This window comes from Lampetra fluviatilis, chromosome 4, assembly GCF_964198595.1.
Source record: "Lampetra fluviatilis chromosome 4, kcLamFluv1.1, whole genome shotgun sequence".
Classification (NCBI taxonomy): domain Eukaryota; kingdom Metazoa; phylum Chordata; class Hyperoartia; order Petromyzontiformes; family Petromyzontidae; genus Lampetra; species Lampetra fluviatilis.
The window spans coordinates 29004475-29025492 of NC_136278.1; the positions used below are offsets into that span (position 1 = coordinate 29004475).

At 46.3% G+C, this 21018-nt stretch overlaps 1 protein-coding gene across 1 annotated transcript in view; it reads right to left on the reverse strand.

The window, feature by feature from the left end:
• Positions 1 to 224: 224 nt before the first annotated feature.
• Positions 225 to 21018, reverse strand: part of LOC144931407 (uncharacterized) — a 168005-nt gene continuing 147211 nt past the window's right edge. Inside the window, exons 57-64 of the mRNA XM_078855213.1 lie at positions 14544 to 14615; positions 12922 to 12957; positions 12591 to 12635; positions 10265 to 10444; positions 8748 to 8814; positions 8180 to 8362; positions 6821 to 6898; positions 225 to 5111 (exon numbers count right to left, since the gene is read on the reverse strand). Of these exons, the coding sequence (XP_078711339.1) occupies positions 4924 to 5111; positions 6821 to 6898; positions 8180 to 8362; positions 8748 to 8814; positions 10265 to 10444; positions 12591 to 12635; positions 12922 to 12957; positions 14544 to 14615 (849 nt within the window). The 3' untranslated portion in view covers positions 225 to 4923. The remainder of the gene's footprint in view (positions 5112 to 6820; positions 6899 to 8179; positions 8363 to 8747; positions 8815 to 10264; positions 10445 to 12590; positions 12636 to 12921; positions 12958 to 14543; positions 14616 to 21018) is intronic.

A 21018-nucleotide genomic window follows, 5' to 3' on the forward strand; every position in this document is an offset into this window, starting at 1 on the left:
GGAAAAACCTCAAGAAAAAAAATCCACGCGAACACAGGGAGAGAGACGTGGAAACTCCAAATACACAGCAGGCGTCAGGGTCGAGGTGGAACCCACAACCTCCTGCATACCAGGCGAGGTAGCTAACATCTCTCGCCACAATCGAGAGCTCTCCGTTTCAGTGCGGTGATGCGGGTTATTATCACCCCCCGCCAATGAACGGGCTTCGCAAGCATTTACTTTTACACACACCTTTTATTTGCAAACAATAAATAAACGGGATTTCATACAATTAAACGTACTCAAGTAAAAGAGCGCAAAGAGCCCTCACTGGGTTCACATTTATAACATTTATAACCATGCTGTTAGAAATGTCACCCGTTTTCATAAGCAACCTCGGTTAACTTCCACCACTGACCGTCACTCATTGAAATTCGCCCAAATTGTTTCGCTCATAAAACCCACGGATTTGCTTTTCCCCATCGGACAGCAGGTTAGCGGTGAAAGCGTGAAGAATTAGTCCACCGCGATGAAACGATCTCGAAACGACGACAGTGAATTAGCCCCCCCCCTCCCCGACGTGTGTTTGGGTTGCACCCCGTTGCATGCTCTCCGCTAAGCCCGTTTCGTCAAGAACGTGGAGCGAAACGTCGGGACATCGTGCTGAACGTAACACTGCGGCAAAACTCGGAGGCGCAGCGGCGAGCTGCACGGTGCAACCGTAGAAAACCCCACGCGGTCGTGTTAAACACTGAATCATAATGAACGCGTCACGTCTAATGGAAGTACGCCCTGTATCGCTTATAAAATTCCATACAAAAATGTGTGTCGTTTTAGGGAAAACTAAACAACTAATTGTAAATATATTGTACCTAAACTTGGCAACACACTAGCACCATATGTAATTGTCCCTCGAAGGCTTTGAACATTCATAACCCTATTGACTCGGTGCAACTCTAAATGTGGGTAACGACAGTTGAGCACCGCTGGATATATTTTAAGAAGTGTGAGCGAAAAACCGCTTCGTGTAGTGGCGAGAGGAGCCGGCCAGAATTAACAAAAAAATATATAACAACCACAACACACCAGCTGTCAACAAGGGATTAATAAACATCGGGATGAAATTCAAGAACGAAAACAGATATTGACAATGAAACCACACGGTTGAACGAGTGAAAAGAATGCGACACCACTTAAGCCATTTAATCCGAGGTGCGTAGCAGCGTTGGGCAAGTTTCTATCCAAGCGTCGGGGAGAAGAAGCTGATCGGTTGCGCGGATTTTTGACAGATTTCCCAAGTCAACGGTGCCCAGCGGCACTATTTGAAGAGCGTGGCGATTCATCTAAATTCAGATTGGCATCATTGCCCCCTACACCTGGCACTGGGAATTTTTCAAATCCCTTTTCGCGGCACGTGCGTCCCTCCCGCGCCCGGAGGCTCGCTACACGGCCCAGCCTCGGTGCGAACAAACAGTGCCTGTCGCAAGCTCGACTCGTCATTGAGGCCAAAGAGACCCGAGGTCATTCCGACACCCGCTTCCTCTGCTCACAATGCAACGCACGCTACGAGCGGCGGAGATTTATGGTGAATGTGAATATTGCTCGATCGTCGAGGAAGAAGTTAGGGGGGCATTGGGCAGGGACACGTCGCTCGCAAGGGACGATGGCCGGAGGTCGAGGCCAATGACGGAGTGGCAGCCAAAGGGGTGGGGGGGGGAACGCGCTCGAGGCGACGTCTGCCACGGAGATGGAGCAATCACGAAAAGCTTAGGCACAGGGGCTGGAGAGCTTATTGCTTTGTACGTGACAAGATGACAGTGGCTTGGGGAGGCTTTCACCCAGCAGTGGATAATAGATTACGACTGATAATGACGACAATCATGATGATGATGACGGCGGTCATTCTGAAAAGCGCGTATGGCTACGGCGGAGTAGATAAGTTTATTTAAACCTTTCCCATTCCGGTGGCGTACGAAATACGTCATCGGTTTAACTAAAATACACTATCTATAGCGGTGCGTTTTCAGGTCGGAAGACGTAGCAAGGCTCCCACAATGCCACGCGGGAGGGCGTGGCACGGTTTGGCGCCAGCTATCATAGAGCGCGCGTCGTGTGAGTAACAACGTCCTTAATAACAACGGCGCTACGCCTCTTTGAATAAAATGAACGCCGAGCCGCGACCACGTTCCGAGATTCGGCGGTGAACGGGGGACCCAACGCCCTGCAACTTGCAGACCGTCTCGGAACGCGAAAGGGTTCAATGACGCGTGAGGGCACTGCTCATCGCCGTCGTCACCGCCGCTCTTCACCGTTAAATAGAGGACACCGAATGGAAGATTGACTGCGGGAGGGCGACCAGCCCCGCTTGTCAACGTCGAGAGTGGCACCGCATGAGCGCGGGGGGTGGTTGCCGAGCGCGTTTGGTGCAAGCGAGTCGCGCTAACAACGAGCGCTCGTCACTGAGTCGGTTGCGGGCCGGAGCGAGAAGATTTAGCATCGGAGCCGAAGGGCAGATCCGTCTCGGTTAAAGGTCAAATGTTGCGCGAAACGTTGCACACAGTATAAAAGCACTTTGTTACAATGATTGTCATATACAGTTTCTTATGCCGCTTGCGTTAATAAAGTAGTTTTCTCTACATCTTACAAAAAAAAAAAGATATACGTGACCGGTCAATGCTTCGCTCGTATGCATCGTTACTAAGACCTGCATACGTAATTACTTAAGGTGTAAGTGTTTATTGTGTTTTATAATATACATATAACGCTGTGTATATAATAACTAAGCACGGATATAATTTTCTACACCATGGCAAACGCACCTGGAGGATAAAACAACAATGTAATGTGCAAGAAAGTCACACCGCAATGCAAAAATAGAGACAACTTTACAACAAACAAAACACTTCTAAATCATGCAAATAGAAAACGCCAAAGATGTAGAAACGCTCCAGTAACAGCGGCATCGCGAGTGATGTGACGTCATCTGTTCGGTCAGGGAGACGAGGCTTAGTTGGACTCGGCACGTGTTGAGAATAGACAAGAGAAGGTTCAACGAGAAGGGCTTCGGAGATTTGATTTTTTTTATTTAACCAGGTAAGACTCACTGTGCTGTGCGCCTTTTGTCGTCATCTGGTCCAACACCATGTGAGATTAGGCTCGAAGAAAAGCTGTCTCGGGTATGGACTAATCAATTTCAAGGATAGTGCATACATTATCAGAGTTGTCTTTTTGTTTGCATTTTGACCGCAAGTGTTGTGGTTAATGCAATCATGAGCCCTTGTATAAGGTGTCCGTTTTGTTGCCAGATAAAAGGGTAAAAACCTATGACTTTGTAGCTATATTTCAGAAGCGACCTGACGACAAAACTGTAGCTCAACACAGTGGCTTATCACGTGGGTATTTATAGCAGCCAAATACTCTAAACGCGTGTTGATTCTAAATATAGAGGAAAAAAACGGAGGGCTCGGAGAAAAATCCACGCCACCACGGGGAGAGAGACACGCAAACTACAAATATACAGCAGGCGTCAGGGTCGGGATCGAATCCGTGACCTCCTGTATATCAGGCGAGGCAGTTAACATCTCGCCACCGTGGCGATGAACCTGTGCAGGGCAGGAGGAGCAGAGGGAGACCGAGACAATGGGAGGACGCGGTGGAGTGAGATAAGAGACTGCAGAATATGCACGGAGAAAGAAAATCCGAGCAGCCGGACCCCGTGCCAATAATTGGTCTTTTGGCTTGGAAGGAGCCACGTCTAAGAGGCTCGATGTAGGTTCATGTAAGTGTCGTGGTTTCAATGTAAATATATATGGTCTCCCATGTATGTATTCATATGTGGGTGTTTATGTAAGTCTGCGGCTCATGTAAGTGTATGCCAGTCTATGGGTCTCATTGTAAGTGTATGGATCATGTAAGTGTATGCCAGTCTATGGGTCTCTATGTGAGTCTATGGGTCTCAATGTAAGTGTATGGATCATGTAAGTGTATGCCAGTCTATGGGTCTGAATGTAAGTCTATGGGTCTCTAAGTAAGTCTATGGGTCTCAATGTAAGTGTATGGATCATGTAAGTGTATGCCAGTCTATGGGTCTCAATGTAAGCCTATGGGTTTCAATGTGAGTGTATGGATCTTGTAAGTGTATGCCAGTCTATGGGTCTGAATGTAAGTCTATGGGTCTCAATGTAAGTCGATGGATCATGTAAGTGTATGCCAGTCTATGGGTTTCTATGTAAGTCTATGGATCTCTATGCAAGGCGAGTGGTTGTGGCTAGTGTAAAAGCGCAGGTAAGAATTAGACCAAGAAAGATAATCCAACTAAATCCACTGCTGGGACTGTGGGCTTAGAAGACGCAGAAGAGAGAAACCTAACATGGGGACTCAATGTACAGCCGTGAGCAGAGGATTTTCTCGGCTGTGATTGGCTGATCTGTCGACAAACGGATCCAACTAATATGGCTATTCGCAGGTGTCCTCTTAGCTGTGCTTTCAAGTGCCCCTCTCACACACGTGTGGGACTCTCGTACCGTAGGAAAAAAATCCCATTTTTATAACCAGCAGCAATCAATTCCTGATCGAATGCCAGGGTCCAACTGGTAACTGGCTCTTACTTTTTTTTTTAAATATCGATGTTGACAATCCTACACGATAAACTGGCCCCCGCCACAGAAACGTGGAATTTCCATAAACGGCTTTGAGGGGGGGGTACACCTACAGCTACGATCACCGCCCGTCACTCGTTTAAGCGGGGACACCACTTTGCCCTTTAAAAAAAGAAAATATTAGTTCTCATTTTAATAACTCTGACAAGCCTTCGGTGAACCGCCGAGGCTGGCCGCGTCCAAACACAAACGTTGTTTAAATGCAAATCGAAGCGGAGGAAGAAGAGGTGGGGCGGCGCAGGTGGAGTTGCGGGAGGAGGATGAGCGGCGGCGATGGACTCGTCGCTCACGGCCCCTTGACGTTCTGAGCGGGGCGTGCGAAGGACGCGGCGAAGTAGCACGTGGATGGGTCGCACTGACCCGTCCGCCCGGGCGGGCCCTGCGGCCCCGACTGCCCTGGGACGCCGGGTTCCCCCGGCTGGCCCTGAGGGCCGGGCGAACCGTCCTTGCCGAAGCCGGGGATTCCAGACTGACCTGCATTGCCGCACGCAATAGGTGCGGGGGGGGGGGGGGTGGAGATGGTCACATACCGGGTGAGGCATCGCAGGGAAAACAAACGTGGACAGCCCCACCCCCCGCTGGCCCCCCCCTCTCGTCGTGCGTGCCACCGCCGGACGTCACGCTGGTGATCACACGACGCTGGACCGCGTGGAGGACTCGGTCTACCAGGTTCGCCGTCTCTTCTCATCCACCACCACGCCGCCGGTCACAAACACCCCTCTTTCTGCGTGTTCCCTCTGCGCTGCTCAACTTTGAATTTCCATCTCGTTGTTTCTTTAGCCAAGCTCCCACGATAATCTTGCTAAATTCAATAAATGTGTCCAAACTCTGATATATTACAACTACGGCAGTCCTGGTTGTTGCTGACCCATTGATGTTTTGGGCCTTTGGGCCTGTGCTTAAAAAACATGTAAAACAAAAATAACAAATCTGACGCTGACCCATCGCATCCCACGCTGGCCCTTCAGTGTTCACCCGTCCATCACACGGCACCACGAGGTATACATGGGTTAGGGACGTGAAGAATGCTAATTTACTTAGCCCCAGACAACACACCATACTCTGACCCAGGAATCCTATGAATCCTTTGTATTATCAGATTATCTGTAGTGGCTGGTAAAGGGACATGGGTGGATTTATTGGCTGTATGAGCTGTGTCTATACTCTCGTCAATTATCACGATTAAAAAAAACCGTGGTATTTCAAAACTCTGGCAGAGCTTTGCCTCACCACGTGCTAGAGAATGGCCTGCAGAAGGAGATTTCACAGAACTACTTCCGAGGTTCCATCAAGTGACTCTTTCATCCAAACTCGGGGTACTGCACTTTCCCACATGCCCTGTTGTAGAGATGTTTGTCGGGTGGAGATAGAAGCGATATTTGCCACCCTCACAGCTGGAAATTTGAAAACTGAATCCCAGACTCCGACTCCAGGATCTCAGCAGTACCAGCTCAATGCTCTGAGCCCCGAGCTACCCGGTCACCTCACACGAGAGTTCAACATTTAAATCTCATTGTGAGAATGTGCAATGCCAAGATAACCGGATTACATAAGCGAAGCGGGAATATCAGACGTGGCAATTACACGGGCCCTTTAATGCGTGCCAGTGACCTTCCGCCAGGTGGCTGGACTAATAAAACCCCAAATGAAGCTCGCTTTAAAATGTGGTGATTATGAAGGTCTGCGTTCCACTCTAAAAATACTGTTCTTTTATCTTTCCACGTTGACTCATCACGGCCGCCTGCAGCGGGAACCGCAAGGCGGCGATGTCGCCCGCGCACGCTCGTGGCGGCTTCACTGAAAATTCTATTTTAATTAGATTTTTTTTTTTAACCAAGCGTCGCTGGGTTGCGTCGCGCGTTGCCCTGCGCAATGCCCGACGTTCTGCCCGACGAGCTGGGAGCTTCGTTAAAAAAACTGAACCAAGTTCCAAGAGAAGCTTGGACATCGTGCCGAACAACGCGTGCTAACGACGTGAAACTGCCAATACTTGGACAGTGGTATCACCTTAAATTTGATCTTCTCCCCCATGAAGAACGCAACCAAGATCAGACAAAGAACCGTTGGCATGTTTGTACAAAATAACAGCGTTTGACTTTGTCGTGATTATTACAATCATTATTGCTGTTGTTGTCGAGTGCGTTGCGTGCGAGAGCGAGTTTACAAACAGCGAGAAGCCTCACCTGGTGGGCCCTGCGGCCCCATGTCACCACGCGCACCGACCCCGAGCATTCCTCTCTCCCCCTTGGGTCCCCGGTCGCCTAAGAGAATGAGGACATCGCAGTCGTGACAGCCCCCACCCCAGCGTTCGCGCCAATAGCTATCGAGTGTGCAGGCGGTGCGACTGCACCGGGCGCATGGGCCCAGGCGCCGGTGTACGAAGAGAGATGGAGGAAGTTGGACGGCAGGGGAGCAAAGCTCATTCCTTGTCACCGGGGTCCATTGCAACCTCGCTCTGCCACTGGTTATAGTTTTACAAAATATATTTCTTGAAGTAATTGTCTTTGTCTTGCAATCACTCTCTTGTGATGGCTGAGAGTGACATCGTCATTGCACAATGAGTGCAATCGCTCTCAAGATTTCTGAATCTCAGCTGCACATTTTCTGGCTCTATATATCTTTAAAATGTACTGATGTAATGTGGTGAAGTATGGTTAAACAATCTGGGGGGGGGGAGAGACCTTCATCCAGCAGAGGATTGACAAATGGATTTAAAATAATGTTATTTTATAATGCTGTAATTATTAAAACACATTGCGATAAAGGCTCATAGCGCGGCATAAATTATTGAAGTAAGGTGCGCGCAGATATTTGAGTCGGCAAGCGTGGAAGTGGCTGGTTGTTTTAAATTCATATCACCAACAGGCGTCAGAAGGTCACACTGCCGTGTAGTGAAATTTCGGGGGAAATCAAAGGATTATTTTACAAGCACTAAATCAGTTGACCTTTCAAAACAATATTCAGATTATTATTTTTCTTTTCAACTGGTACGTATTACAAAAGGAGTTTAGAAAATTGGAGAAAATGCATTTACTTCATTTATTTCCTGCCCATTCTTCACTGCACTTTTTTCAGCGTTCCGAAATACAACAGACTGTGTGTGTGTGTGTGCTATAGCCGTGCAGCCGTAATGAAAGGGAAACAGTTTGACCTTCTACCCAACGAGAACGTCGGCGAGACCTTTTTGCATTGACGATCACATGGGTTGGTGGGTGGGTGGGGGCGCAGTTGGCCCAACGTCCCCATTTACTTCTAGATTTGAAGCTTTCGTGACTGCAAGGATTCATACTCTTAGTTGTTTCGGTAAAGTCACGTAGGTAAAAAAATGAATTTAAAACTTAATAAAAATAAATAATTTCATTTTTTTACCTACGTGACTTTACCGAAAAATCTAAGAGTATGTCCCCATTTACCTCGGGCCGATGCCCAGAACGGGTAAAGAATACCCGCACGGCGGTGACCACTGACACACACCCGAAGGAGTCGAGTGCCATGAGTGCGATGAAGCCCAGACAAGGGCCCGACGTTGAGTCGACACTCACCCTTGAACCCAGGCAAGCCCTGGGGGCCTTCGCGACCCATCTGCCCCGGAGGCCCAGGCTCCCCACCCGAGCCCGGTCGCCCAGGCAACCCGTCCTTGCCTGGGTTACCGGCGGGGCCTGGTTTGCCAGGCGAAGCCATTATGGCTGCCGGCTGGACTTGGCCGATGAGCCGCGCCATGCTTTCTATGGAAAAGGGAAAAAACACAAAGCAACATAGCTCGCTACTTGCACAACCATGCCCGTGTGCAGGCTGGTGCCGCATACACCTGGTGCTACACAGGGACAGCTGCCACTGGGGGTCCCCTTGGCTCGAGTGCCATAGGAGCGAGTGAGATGAAATGTGAAGTGAGGAGCTTTCATTTGCCGAGGCATTTAAGTGCCCTGCAAATGGAAATTTTAAATCCTAAATGCCGAAACGCAAGGGTGATGGGGCTTTCGTAACTTATATTAAATGGAGGGCAATTGGTTCCATTTGATCTTAAAGCAGAATGAAAATGCCAGCTTCCAGTGCGACACCGATATCCCCTGGGCTGAGCACTGCGGTGCTCGCGTTGTGGTTCTGACGTACCGTCCAGCTGTCTCGACACTTCCTCTCTGATGAATCTCTTTAGGTCATCAAAGGACACGGATTTCCCCTACAGAAAAAAACAACAACCAATAAAACAAACAGAAGGTGTAAATAAAATAAAGTCTAAATGTGCAGTGGACTCCTACGGGCTGTCTGCCCATGGACCGTGATGATGATGATGAAGACTCTGAGACATTGCTATGGATTGGAAAGTCCCTCATCCTGGAGTGCGTATGTAATGGCTGCCGGTTATGACAACAGGTAATTGTTGATCATTAATTAGTCTCAGCACATTTTTATACATATATTTTATCATCTGGCCAGGAGTTGAGTCACCAGTGTGACTGGACTCTTGGATGCATTCTAGGTAAAGGTGCAGCCCTGCAAGATCTTGCTCATGCCACTGCTGGCAGAAGGGCCACCCCTAGAGTCGGCTTAAGAGGCCATTTGGCATACTCTTTTAACGCTGGCCAGACGACTTGGAAGAGGTGGTCGTCGTCACCACACGTTACCCAACCACACACGACCTGCCGATCGACTAACTGTGATGCACTTATTTGTACTGCTGGGTGGACAGAGGCAGGGACATTTAAGAAGCTTGCCCCCATTGTTTCAACTGCCGTGCCGGTAGGTTGAATCAAACCGGTGACCTCTGGATTGCAAGTCCAGCACGCTAACACATGACAGTGCAGCGGCATCTCGCAAGCATCGAATGATATTTTAGTCAAGGGCTGCCCAATAATCTATTGACCTCCCCTATCCAAAGGGCACGGATTTCATCAAGTGCAGACACTGTTGCAAGAAGAGAAAAAAAAGGATAATTTGCTGGCCGAACACTTCAAGAGATGTCCGAATAAATCAAGTGCCGGCATTAAATCGCACGTGCGGTTACACACAGCGCTGCCCTGCCCTGCCACCGGACTCGCGTACTCCCACGCAACGTCCTTAGCGGGACATTTCCACGCGCGGTGAGCGACGCCACTTTTGGTTTCGCTCCGCATCCATCCACCACCAACCACGCCGCACCTGGTCGAGCGTCGCAAAGATCGCTGGTGCAACGTGGCACAGAAGACAGTTCACCGAGATATCGCATTTTTGTTGTCAGTCCACTGCTGGATGAGGGCCTCCCAATGCTTTACGGGTTACATGCGCAGGCCTTTGTTGTCATTCCACTCCTGGGCGAGTGGCCTACCCACATGTTTATGAATATAGCACTGCAAGACGCCGCTGCATTGGGAAACGCCGGCCAGAAGTGAGAATGGATGGTGAAAGTTGCTCTACACGTTTCGGATAGGGGCCAAACACAGGCTTATCTGAACTTCGTCAGGAGCTGAACCCCTCTGAATGCATGGCTAGGAGAAGGTGCTTGTCACTGACGTGGCTTAAAAATCACAATGTAAGCACCACGCATAAGGGATCGTGAGGGTTGGCGTGGCCTACATCCAGAAGTGGATTGATCACTGCCGATGATGATGCCGACGATTGTAAATCGTACCGTCACGGCCGCACGGATCTACCTGAAGGCCTGGTTGGCCTGGTTGCCCCGAGGAGCCCGGTGTCCCAGGAAAACCTCTCTCGCCCGGTGGCCCAGCAGGGCCCATGGGACCCGTGAATCCCTTGTGGCCCGGTGTGCCGGCCTCCCCGTCGCGGCCCTTGTCTCCGCCAGGGCCCTTCAGGCCTTGGACGCCCGGGTCGCCCTGCGGGCAGAGCAATGGCGTCGCCGTCACGCGACGCTGCTCGACGTGCGTGGTTGTGCCGACGGGCGGTAGGAGTCTTTTAACACCGCCCGGGGGAGTGCCACCGCCTAGTACCGTGGGCCAGAGGTCGCAACCGGGTACCCGATACCCGTACCCTACCCGATACCTGGCTACCCGTACCCGGCCAGGTACGGGTATCCGTTTGCGACCCTGGTGCGGCCGGGTACGGGTAGGCCGTGAGTCACTGGTGAGTAACCGTTTGTCACTCATTTCGGGTAGGGTACGGGTAGGGAACGAGTACCCATTTGCGACCCTGGTGCGGCCGGGTTTGCGACCTCTGCCGTGGGCGTTTTGAAGGGGGCACCGTTCCGTTTGGATATCAGGTCGAGGTTGCCGGCCAGTACTTGAACCGGCACGTTTCTCGTCTAGCTACGGTTGGGGTGTCTGCAAGTCGTCGCAGCTTTTCCCTGTTACGAAGGCCAAACCAAGTCCGATGTTGGAGAAGCACGAACGCATCGGTAACGCTTTGGGTGGGAGGCTGCAGGGTAACGTGGAAGTCGCCTGTCCTGCCGGTTCGTGAATAGAGGGAGCTTCAAACAAATTGGCTGCAGGTGCTCCGACTGTACATCTTTTAGACTTTTGCTATTTTTAAAAATAATTGCACTCTTGTGGTAACTATTCTAGTATCTCACAGCTTTGTCACCGTACTTCGAATTTTTGAATAGTATTTGGGCTTTGCTGTACTTAAAGTACAAATACAGATCGTGTGAGAGCTATTCGACTGCAGCGAATTCAATATAAGCCTGCCATGAGTACTTTGATTGATTAAAATACATAAAATAATGAAACATTTCAATGAAATCTAAAAATTATAACGTCATATAATTACTATGGCATCAATTTCTGCGCGCGAAAAAAAACCGCCCTTTGCAAAGCACTCATGTTATGGCTAAATAGCTCTTTGTTTACAACTGTTCAATAAAACAGTCACGTAAAATAAGGCGAGTAATGATAATCGCGATATGGCGATATCTATAAAAGTAGATAATGCGATGATTATTGTGGCTCTTGTATCCCACGAGATACGGTGCCCATTTGCTAATCGCAGCAATCGTCGCGCTGACAATGGGAGGCAGTGATGGGCAAATCACCGTGGATGGCGATCGATGTGGCCTGGGTGGTTTTGGCAGTAAGCGTGATTGCCACGGAGCCAATTTTCACGGAGATCGATCATCGACTGATCGTGACCCAAATGTGCAGTTTACTGGAGAGGGAAATTTAAAAACAATAGTGCTTCATTCACTGGGTTTCCATTAGGCAGTAGCGGAAAAAAAACTGAGCTTAAAGGTAATGGTGCAGCCGTGTAATTACTTGATCATGCCAATACTGGTCTACTGGACATCTGTGAAGAAGAGCTTTATAGCTCATAGGATTCCTCCAGTATAAATACATCTTCTGATTCTGAGAAGGGCCTCCATGCTGGCCAAACATCTTGGAAGAGTTGGGAGTAGGCACACTTTGCCTCGCTGCACGTGACCTGCCCATCTGTTAATTGTAACTCAGCTTGTTTGTTGTAAAAAACTAATTTGCGTAAGTTTTCTGAACTCAGATTTTAGTTGTTCTGTTTTTTTGTAACAGTAACTAAAGTGCTGTGAATTATGTAGCTTCATGGTGTTCATAATATCGCATCTTACAGGCATTAAGTTAGAAAATATAAAAGGCATTCATTGCTATGCTCTGCGGGAGTGGGATGTTTTTGGACGGACATATAAATCTTTATCCGTCCCGTCAATTGCCCTTATCCAAAATAAAAAAAGACGAATTAGAAACCCGGGTATTGCACGTGCGTAGGAGGTCACTGGCTAGCTTAAAACCTAAATCGGACACCATTTCACACCGCTTAATTGTAAAACAAATATCCGTCTCCACTTAAGGGTTCGGTTGCATGCGTCGCTCTTGAAAAGCAGGGCCTGTAATTGGATGTCAGTCGGCCCCGCTCCTACTTAAATAAAGGACAATGATTGAAATGGGATTATCCGTTAATACACTTGGTCTGGCTCGTTGCTCCAAGGGCGCTGAACGATGATTGCTTGGGAAGGATGCGCATCTGCTGTTGATTGTGTGCGACGGAGGGCGATAAATGTACCCTCTCTCCTTTGGGGCCCCGGTCTCCTGCTCGTCCGGTAGCACCCTTTATTTAATGAAGAAAAATTTAAAGGGGGGAAAACAAAAATTAAACTTTCAAATGTGGAAATGCGTTCGGGACTGGGTTATTGCAAAAATCTATTATGCACAATCACAAAAAAACAACATTTCACGAGTCCACGCATAACCGAATGGAATACATTACTGCGAGCGTGGATATTGCACACGTGGTGTAATTGCATTGTGTTCGTTTTTACTGCGCTGTGCAAAAATCGCGGGGTTATTGTGCTGGGACTTTTCCGCGCAGCGACTGAAGAAATAACGGCGCTCACTTCTTTTCCAACGGGGCCTGCCATGCCTTGCCCACCCTGCAAAACAGACATTGTGACTCAACACACAGGGGTCTATAAACACACACACACACACAGATGTCTGCCAAACTCTCATTGTTAATAATTATCAGTTTCAGTAACTTCAACCATCCACTGATAGACGAAGGGCTCACCTACAGCATGTGTGTCACAGGGGTTGATTGACCATACTTCACCATGCTGGTCGGTGCGAGGTTGGCAAATCGTGAGCACACGGCCGGTTCAGATTTCACCACCGATGCAATCCCCATGGCCAGAATAAAATGTAGGTCACGGGTTCATAGTGAAGTCTGCTAACCATTGAGCCGGCGCTCTCCCCCAGTAATGGCCATTATGTTTAATTAAGTACATCACGATGGTGGGGGACTTCAGACTGATGACGACTGCAATCTCCTTGCTGGAGGGCAAAAATGTCTCACTTGTTCAATAAAAAGGCTGGCAATGTGCCCCCCCCCAACCTTGCCGTCACAAGTACGTCAACTTTTTTCATTCAGAAAAATAAATGCCTGCATCAGAAGGGGCGAGTCAATTTCGTTCAGTGCGTTTTTTTGTTGTACGCTGGAGGAAACTGGAGAAACCTCGAGAGAAGCCATGCATGCGATGGGATTACAAGCTAAGGTCTGCACAGACAGACCTGTTCTTCACCTGAGGACGGCTGCTTGCGTTGTGGCCGAAACGACGTGAGAATTATTTTATTATGTTTTATTTTTATTATTTGATTATTTCTCTTCTACGTGACTTTACCGAAAGAACCAAGAAGATGAATCCCTGCAGTCACGAAAGCTTTAAATCGAAATCTGCACAGATTGTTTAAGAACCAACTTGTTTTTTGTTTTCTTCTTGGTTCTTTCGGTAAAGTCACGTAGAAGGGAAGTAATAAAATAATAAAAATAAAACATAAAACACGAAAGCTTTAAATCGAAATTTAACCAACTTGTTGCACTGTGTTACACTGTCACTTCCCAGCCGCCTGGCAGCTTAGCGGGTTTTTGGGAGTTTTTCACCACAAATCTACACAATCAATCTAACTCTTGCCTCCAAAGTGCCGGATCAGAGCCCTGTGAGATGATAACTACCTCGCCTGGTATGAAAGGTTTGTGTAAAAGTAAATGCTTGCGAAGCCCGAATTGGAGAGCTCTCGATTGTGGCGATATATTAGCTACCTCGCCTGGTGTGTAGGAGGTTGTGGGTTCCACCCCGACCCTGACGCCTGCTGTATGTTTGGAGTTTCCATGTCTCTCTGCCTGTGGTCGCGTGGATTTTTCTCTGAGGTTTTTGCCTCCAGAGTATTTGGCTGCGATTCATTTTCACACGATCAGCCACTTTGTTGAGCTATCATTTGTGGCCAGATCGCTTCTGAAAAAAAGCTAAATAGCTCAGTGGGCCTTACCTGGTAAAATAAAAAGGTTAAAAACATATGTGTTCACCGCCTCCTTATAGGTGGTTTAGCTTAGTTGTGCACATTACTCAGCGATGGCCTGAAATGTCTTGGTGGCCCAAAATAAGTAAGAATACAGGGGGATTTATCGGAAACTCTTGGTCACACCATAGACGAGAAAAAAAATGCGCAACGCATCACCGACCACTGGCCCAGGAAGCCCTCTCGGCCCAGGAAAGCCGATCTCTCCCACGTGTCCCTTGTCACCCTTGGATCCCTGTGGACGTCACACACACACAGCATGCGGCATCACGCTGCCGACTCCCGACGCCTGTTAATCCTCCGCTGGCTGTAAACTCAATAGAGGTGACAGCACTGGATTTATGTGGGGGGGGGGGGGGGGGGGGTGAAAATGGGGCTTTTTGTCACAGTTCAAAACTTCAGAGAGGCCCCACGAAAAAGAAAATACGCTACACTGTGCATTTAGTCATGTTATCGATTAAGATGAAGGTAAAGGTGCAGCCCTGCAACCGCATGCTCACGCGACTGCTGGCGGAAAGGGCCCTCCACTAGAGGGAGCTCTCGTCTTAAGGGTTGGGAGGGCCCGTATTTTATCCCACCGCACTCGATCTGCCGATCGACCAACTGGTACCCGTTCGTGCTGCTGGATGGACAGAGCCGGGGAGATGAAAGAAAGCCGCACCGCTGCTGCAACTACCGCACAGGGAGATCAGACCGCCGACTTCTGGATTGCAAGTCCAGTGTGCCCATCGTTACATCATGGTGGCATATCATTAGCAATTCAATATGAACAATACTGTATAAACAACATCACCATTATTAATTTTCGTTTCATTAGGTTTCAATCCCTTCGTCCACTTTTCACCCCCATCTGATGTGAATTGATTAACCCATTCGTATTGTGCTTGTGTCTGTACGTGTGTGTGTGTGAGTGGAGGAGGCTCGTGAAGGACGCTACTGGGCAGCTGGAGGCAGGTGCCCTCCAACAACAGCAGAGGGCAGAGGAGCGACACTCACAAAACAACGAGTGGAGCGCCGAGTGGCTAAAACACATCAACCCATGGCGCCTGGGTCTGTCCCGTGACCACCTGCCAGCAAGCCTTTGACACTTCACGTGGCCTCAGAGTGCACCTAGCCTGGCACAAGTGCCGTGGTGACGTTACTGCCACTTGTCGGTTGTTGTTGTTGTTGAGTAGAGGGAGGGGAGAGGAGGAAGTGGGCGTTCTTTTCTGCTTTGCAATGCCACAGGGCAGAGATTCTTAAATCCATCCCGAAGTAACGTACATTTGTGTGGTCTCCAAAACGTCGCAGGCCAACAACGTTGACGTGGAACAATTTAACCAACGTTGACGTGGAACAATTTAACCAACTTTGACAGGGAACAATTTAACCAACTTTGACAGGGAACAATTTAACCAACATTGACAGGGAACAATTTAACCAACATTGACAGGGGAACAATTTAACCAACATTGACCGGGGAACAATTTAACCAACATTGACAGGGGAACAATTTAACCAACATTGACAGGGGAACAATTTAACCAACATTGACAGGGGAACAATTTAACCAAAATTGACGTGGAACAATTTAACCAACATTGACAGGGGAACAATTTAACCACCAACATTGACAGGGGAACAATTTAACCACCAACATTGACAGGGGAACAATTTAACCACCAACGTTGACAGGGGAACAATTTAACCAACATTGACCGGGGAACAATTTAACCAACATTGACCGGGGAACAATTTAACCAACATTGACCGGGGAACAATTTAACCAACATTGACCGGGGAACAATTTAACCAACATTGACAGGGGAACAATTTAACCAACATTGACCGGGGAACAATTTAACCAACGTTGACAGGGAACAATTTAACCAACATTGACCGGGGAACAATTTAACCAACATTGACAGGGGAACAATTTAACCACCAACATTGACAGGGGAACAATTTAACCACCAACATTGACAGGGGAACAATTTAACCACCAACGTTGACAGGGGAACAATTTAACCAACATTGACCGGGGAACAATTTAACCAACATTGACCGGGGAACAATTTAACCAACATTGACCGGGGAACAATTTAACCAACATTGACCGGGGAACAATTTAACCAACATTGACAGGGGAACAATTTAACCAACATTGACCGGGGAACAATTTAACCAACATTGACAGGGGAACAATTTAACCAAAATTGACGTGGAACAATTTAACCAACATTGACAGGGGAACAATTTAACCAACATTGACCGGGGAACAATTTAACCAACATTGACAGGGGAACAATTTAACCAAAATTGACGTGGAACAATTTAACCAACATTGACAGGGGAACAATTTAACCAACATTGACCGGGGAACAATTTAACCAAAATTGACGTGGAACAATTTAACCAACATTGACAGGGGAACAATTTAACCAACATTGACAGGGGAACAATTTAACCAACATTGACCGGGGAACAATTTAACCAAAATTGACCGGGGAACAATTTAACCACCAACGTTGACAGGGGAACAATTTAACCACCAACGTTGACAGGGGAACAATTTAACCAAAATTGACGTGGAACAATTTAACCAACATTGACAGGGGAACAATTTAACCAAAATTGACCGGGGAACAATTTAACCACCAACGTTGACAGGGGAACAATTTAACCACCAACATTGACAGGGGAACAATTTAACCACCAACGTTGACAGGGGAACAATTTAACCAAAATTGACGTGGAACAATTTAACCAACATTGACAGGGGAACAATTTAACCAACATTGACCGGGGAACAATTTAACCACCAACGTTGACAGGGGAACAATTTAACCAAAATTGACGTGGAACAATTTAACCAACATTGACAGGGGAACAATTTAACCAACGTTGACAGGGGAACAATTTAACCAACATTGACAGGGGAACAATTTAACCAACATTGACCGGGGAACAATTTAACCAACGTTGACAGGGGAACAATTTAACCAACGTTGACAGGGGAACAATTTAACCAACATTGACCGGGGAACAATTTAACCAACATTGACAGGGGAACAATTTAACCAACATTGACCGGGGAACAATTTAACCAAAATTGACCGGGGAACAATTTAACCAAAATTGACAGGGGAACAATTTAACCAAAATTGACGTGGAACAATTTAACCAACATTGACAGGGGAACAATTTAACCAACGTTGACAGGGGAACAATTTAACCAACATTGACACGGGAACAATTTAACCACCAACGTTGACAGGGGAACAATTTAACCAACGTTGACAGGGGAACAATTTAACCAACATTGACAGGGAACAATTTAACCAACATTGACAGGGAACAATTTAACCAACATTGACACGGGAACAATTTAACCAACATTGACAGGGGAACAATTTAACCAACATTGACACGGGAACAATTTAACCACCAACGTTGACAGGGGAACAATTTAACCAACGTTGACAGGGGAACAATTTAACCAACATTGACAGGGAACAATTTAACCAACATTGACAGGGAACAATTTAACCAACATTGACACGGGAACAATTTAACCAACATTGACAGGGAACAATTTAACCAACATTGACAGGGGAACAATTTAACCAACATTGACAGGGAACAATTTAACCAACATTGACAGGGGAACAATTTAACCAACATTGACAGGGGAACAATTTAACCAACATTGACACGGGAACAATTTAACCAACATTGACACGGGAACAATTTAACCAACATTGACAGGGGAACAATTTAACCAACATTGACAGGGGAACAATTTAACCAACATTGACAGGGGAACAATTTAACCAACATTGACACGGGAACAATTTAACCAACATTGACACGGGAACAATTTAACCAACATTGACAGGGGAACAATTTAACCAACATTGACAGGGGAACAATTTAACCAACATTGACGTGGAACAATTTAACCAACATTGACAGGGGAACAATTTAACCAACGTTGACAGGGGAACAATTTAACCAACATTGACAGGGGAACAATTTAACCAACTTTGACAGGGGAACAATTTAACCAACATTGACAGGGGAACAATTTAACCAACTTTGACAGGGGAACAATTTAACCAACTTTGACAGGGGAACAATTTAACCAACGTTGACAGGGAACAATTTAACCAACGTTGACAGGGAACAATTTAACCAACATTGACAGGGAACAATTTAACCAACATTGACAGGGGAACAATTTAACCAACATTGACAAGGAACAATTTAACCAACATTGACAGGGAACAATTTAACCAACATTGACAGGGAACAATTTAACCAACATTGACAGGGGAACAATTTAACCAACTTTGGCAGGGAACAATTTAACCAACTTTGACGGGGAACAATTTAACCAACTTTGACGGGGAACAATTTAACCAACATTGACAGGGGAACAATTTAACCAACTTTGACAGGGAACAATTTAACCAACTTTGACAGGGAACAAATTTAACCAACTTTGACAGGGAACAATTTAACCAACTTTGACAGGGAACAATTTAACCAACATTGACAGGGGAACAATTTAACCAACTTTGACAGGGAACAATTTAACCAACTTTGACAGGGAACAATTTAACCAACATTGACAGGGAACAATTTAACCAACTTTGACAGGGAACAATTTAACCAACTTTGACAGGGAACAATTTAACCAACATTGGCAGGGAACAATTTAACCAACTTTGACGGGGAACAATTTAACCAACTTTGACGTGGAACAATTTAACCAACTTTGACAGGGAACAATTTAACCAACTTTGACAGGGGAACAATTTAACCAACTTTGACAGGGAACAATTTAACCAACTTTGACAGGGAACAATTTAACCAACTTTGACAGGGAACAATTTAACCAACATTGACAGGGGAACAATTTAACCAACATTGACACGGGAACAATTTAACCAACATTGACAGGGGAACAATTTAACCAACATTGACAGGGGAACAATTTAACCAACATTGACAGGGGAACAATTTAACCAACATTGACACGGGAACAATTTAACCAACATTGACACGGGAACAATTTAACCAACATTGACAGGGGAACAATTTAACCAACATTGACAGGGGAACAATTTAACCAACATTGACGTGGAACAATTTAACCAACATTGACAGGGGAACAATTTAACCAACGTTGACAGGGGAACAATTTAACCAACATTGACAGGGGAACAATTTAACCAACTTTGACAGGGGAACAATTTAACCAACATTGACAGGGGAACAATTTAACCAACTTTGACAGGGGAACAATTTAACCAACTTTGACAGGGGAACAATTTAACCAACGTTGACAGGGAACAATTTAACCAACGTTGACAGGGAACAATTTAACCAACATTGACAGGGAACAATTTAACCAACATTGACAGGGGAACAATTTAACCAACATTGACAAGGAACAATTTAACCAACATTGACAGGGAACAATTTAACCAACATTGACAGGGAACAATTTAACCAACATTGACAGGGGAACAATTTAACCAACTTTGGCAGGGAACAATTTAACCAACTTTGACGGGGAACAATTTAACCAACTTTGACGGGGAACAATTTAACCAACATTGACAGGGGAACAATTTAACCAACTTTGACAGGGAACAATTTAACCAACTTTGACAGGGAACAATTTAACCAACTTTGACAGGGAACAATTTAACCAACTTTGACAGGGAACAATTTAACCAACATTGACAGGGGAACAATTTAACCAACTTTGACAGGGAACAATTTAACCAACTTTGACAGGGAACAATTTAACCAACATTGACAGGGAACAATTTAACCAACTTTGACAGGGAACAATTTAACCAACTTTGACAGGGAACAATTTAACCAACATTGGCAGGGAACAATTTAACCAACTTTGACGGGGAACAATTTAACCAACTTTGACGTGGAACAATTTAACCAACTTTGACAGGGAACAATTTAACCAACTTTGACAGGGGAACAATTTAACCAACTTTGACAGGGAACAATTTAACCAACTTTGACAGGGAACAATTTAACCAACTTTGACAGGGAACAATTTAACCAACATTGACAGGGGAACAATTTAACCAACTTTGACAGGGAACAATTTAACCAACTTTGACAGGGAACAATTTAACCAACATTGACAGGGAACAATTTAACCAACTTTGACAGGGAACAATTTAACCAACTTTGACAGGGAACAATTTAACCAACATTGGCAGGGAACAATTTAACCAACTTTGACGGGGAACAATTTAACCAACTTTGACGTGGAACAATTTAACCAACTTTGACAGGGAACAATTTAACCAACTTTGACAGGGGAACAATTTAACCAACATTGGCAGGGAACAATTTAACCAACTTTGACGGGGAACAATTTAACCAACTTTGACGTGGAACAATTTAACCAACTTTGACAGGGAACAATTTAACCAACATTGACAGGGGAACAATTTAACCAACTTTGACAGGGAACAATTTAACCAACTTTGACAGGGAACAATTTAACCAACATTGGCAGGGAACAATTTAACCAACTTTGATGGGGAACAATTTAACCAACTTTGACGTGGAACAATTTAACCAACTTTGACAGGGAACAATTTAACCAACTTTGA